Source organism: Electrona antarctica, assembly GCF_951216825.1.
Source record: "Electrona antarctica genome assembly, chromosome: 4".
Taxonomy (NCBI): Eukaryota; Metazoa; Chordata; class Actinopteri; order Myctophiformes; family Myctophidae; genus Electrona; species Electrona antarctica.
Window position 1 is genome coordinate 38,387,581 of NC_136809.1, and position 2,500 is coordinate 38,390,080.

Consider the following 2,500-nt stretch of genomic DNA (forward strand, 5'->3'; position numbering starts at 1 on the left):
GTGCACGCGTGCATTGTGCATCCCTGCAAACGTGCTTGGGTGTGCGTGTGTGGCTGTTTGCGTGCATGTCATCTAGCTGACGCTCTTCATCCAGAGCAACTTAGAGTAAGCAAGGTAAACACAAGGTAATCACATCAAATGCATAGAGATAGTAATCTAGGATCATAGGTAAACCAAGAACCTATCATCAGTCTAAACAGTAAAATATGAATAATCCGTACATTAAACTATACAAACTATACGATGCCAGGTCAACAAATGAGCCTGGCATCTGTCTAGATAACATGCTATCTGAATACAATTTTAACATTTGCATAAGCCTGCAAGGTCGTCAAGTGCTATGGCAAGTGCTACAGTCATGGGAGCCATACGGGAGTTTGTCCCAGGGAAGGTTCTGGTGGCTTCGCTGTGTTAGCTGACAAATGACAATACTAGAGGGAGTAACAACAACGATCTGGTAGCACCCACCTATAGAACAAACATGGGGAAATTATCATTCTCTGGCACCAAAGTGTGGAATGCCCCGAAACCCCCCAAAAACATGTGGATCACTGGCTTCTTTTAAAACTAATTTGACTACTTCTCGGCCTGGGGCCCTGCATGACCCACCTCTTTCCAACCCATTGTGCTAGTCTAAACTGCATGCAGCTCTAGGTAGAAGACAGAGTTAAGCAATTGAAAATGGGATTGACATTCATAATTGTAAATGCAGCCTTGCCTTTCAGTGTGGAATGCCCTGACCCCCTCACTCAAAAACAGGCCTGAAAATCCACCTTTCAGCAGCAGGCCCAAGGGAGCCCAATGGAGGCCCAGGTGATACTTTTTCCCCACTCTGTATACAGTGTTTCATTTTTTCCTGTGATGATATTTAATTTTGTTGTTATTTTAAATGTCTATGAATTGATTGCATAGGGCCAAAACGGAAACAAGGACTTTTTGTTGGTGCTATCCCTTTTAGACTAACTGTTTGACTGTACTCTGTTGCTGTTTTTACATTTCTGCCTAAAAAAAACTATTCAAGCCATCAATCAATTCAGGAGGCCACATTTCTCATCGAAAGGAGATGGCATTCACTGACGACTTTATACGAAATTATGTCTGACTGTGTAGCCGTGCTGTTCACATTTCTGTCTAATGAAGTATTCAATGCATGCCTGCAGTGAGCAGCGTGTGTGTACAGTACCTGGTGTGGTTGGAAGCAGTGAGCAGCGTGTGTGTACAGTACCTGGTGTGGTTGGAAGCAGTGAGCAGCGTGTGTGTACAGTACCTGGTGTGGTTGGAAGCAGTGAGCAGCGTGTGTGTACAGTACCTGGTGTGGTTGGAAGCAGTGAGCAGCGTGTGTGTACAGTACCTGGTGTGGTTGGAAGTAGACGTTGCCCAGGTGGAGCACAGAGGACAGCAGCCTGTAGATGGCGGTCTGCTCCTGGGGGGTGAAGTGCAGGATGTCCATGGAGTTCAGCAGACGCCGGAAGTCTTCTCCATCGTCCTTCCCCTCGATGGTACAGTCTCCTCCCTGCACGCACGCACGCACGTATGCACGCACGCACACAAACACAAATGTGAGATTTGTGCATGCGTGTGTGTGTGTGTGTGTGTGTGTGTGTGTGTGTGTGTGTGTGTGTGTGTGTGTGTGTGTGTGTGTGTGTGTGTGTGAGGACAGTAACTTGCAATGGGCCTGGTCTTCAAGACACTCAAGGGACCATGCAGTGTCTATACCTGTCTGACTTCAAAAGAGTGAGGAACGCCCACGGGCACAACACCAGAGGGAGCTCCACTGATGTCATCCCCCCCAGAGGGAGCTCCACTGATGTCATCCCCCCAGAGGGAGCTCCACTGATGTCATCCCCCCCCAGAGGGAGCTCCACTGATGTCATTCCCCCCCAGATTTGACACAAACATGGGGATGAATTCATTCTACTAAATGTGGAATGCCATGACATGTCTTCTATTCTACACTAGTAGCTTGCCAAAATAAATGACCCACCAATGTTGTTCTGTAAACAAACTGGGGACGGCAGTGGCTCAGGAGGTAGAGCTGCCGCTTAGGAACCAGAAGGTTTGTTGCCTTGCATGGTTTTCCATAACGTGTTAATGTAATGCACAGTCATTGTAAAGCGCCTTGGATAAAGGCGCTATATAAATGCAGTTAATGCACCATTCACCATTTAAAGACTATTACTGCTTCTACTAGTATTGGTGATTTATTTGATTGCATTGTACATTATATCTTTATATGTCTTGATGAATTGAATGCAAAGGACCACAATGGCAACAAGCCATTTTTTTATATATTGTATAACCGTTAATAAAGTATCCAATCAATGGGTCAGAATCTGTGCATGCGTGCAGAGTGCTGTGTACCTGGTTCAGGTAGTAGTATGTCTCCATGCGTGCAGAGTGCTGTGTACCTGGTTCAGGTAGTAGTATGTCTCCATGTGTGCAGAGTGCTGTGTACCTGGTTCAGGTAGTAGTATGTCTCTGTGCATGCGTGCAGAGTGCT

The 2,500-nt window shown here is 46.2% G+C and overlaps 1 protein-coding gene across 1 annotated transcript in view; it reads right to left on the reverse strand.

Annotated features, from left to right (window-relative positions):
- myo15ab (myosin XVAb) overlaps positions 1-2,500 on the reverse strand; it is a gene marked incomplete at both ends in the record, with an annotated part of 114,245 nt that overhangs the window by 83,939 nt on the left and 27,806 nt on the right. Inside the window, one exon of the mRNA XM_079498423.1 lies at positions 1,352-1,513. Within this exon, the coding sequence (XP_079354549.1) occupies positions 1,352-1,513 (162 nt within the window). The remainder of the gene's footprint in view (positions 1-1,351; positions 1,514-2,500) is intronic.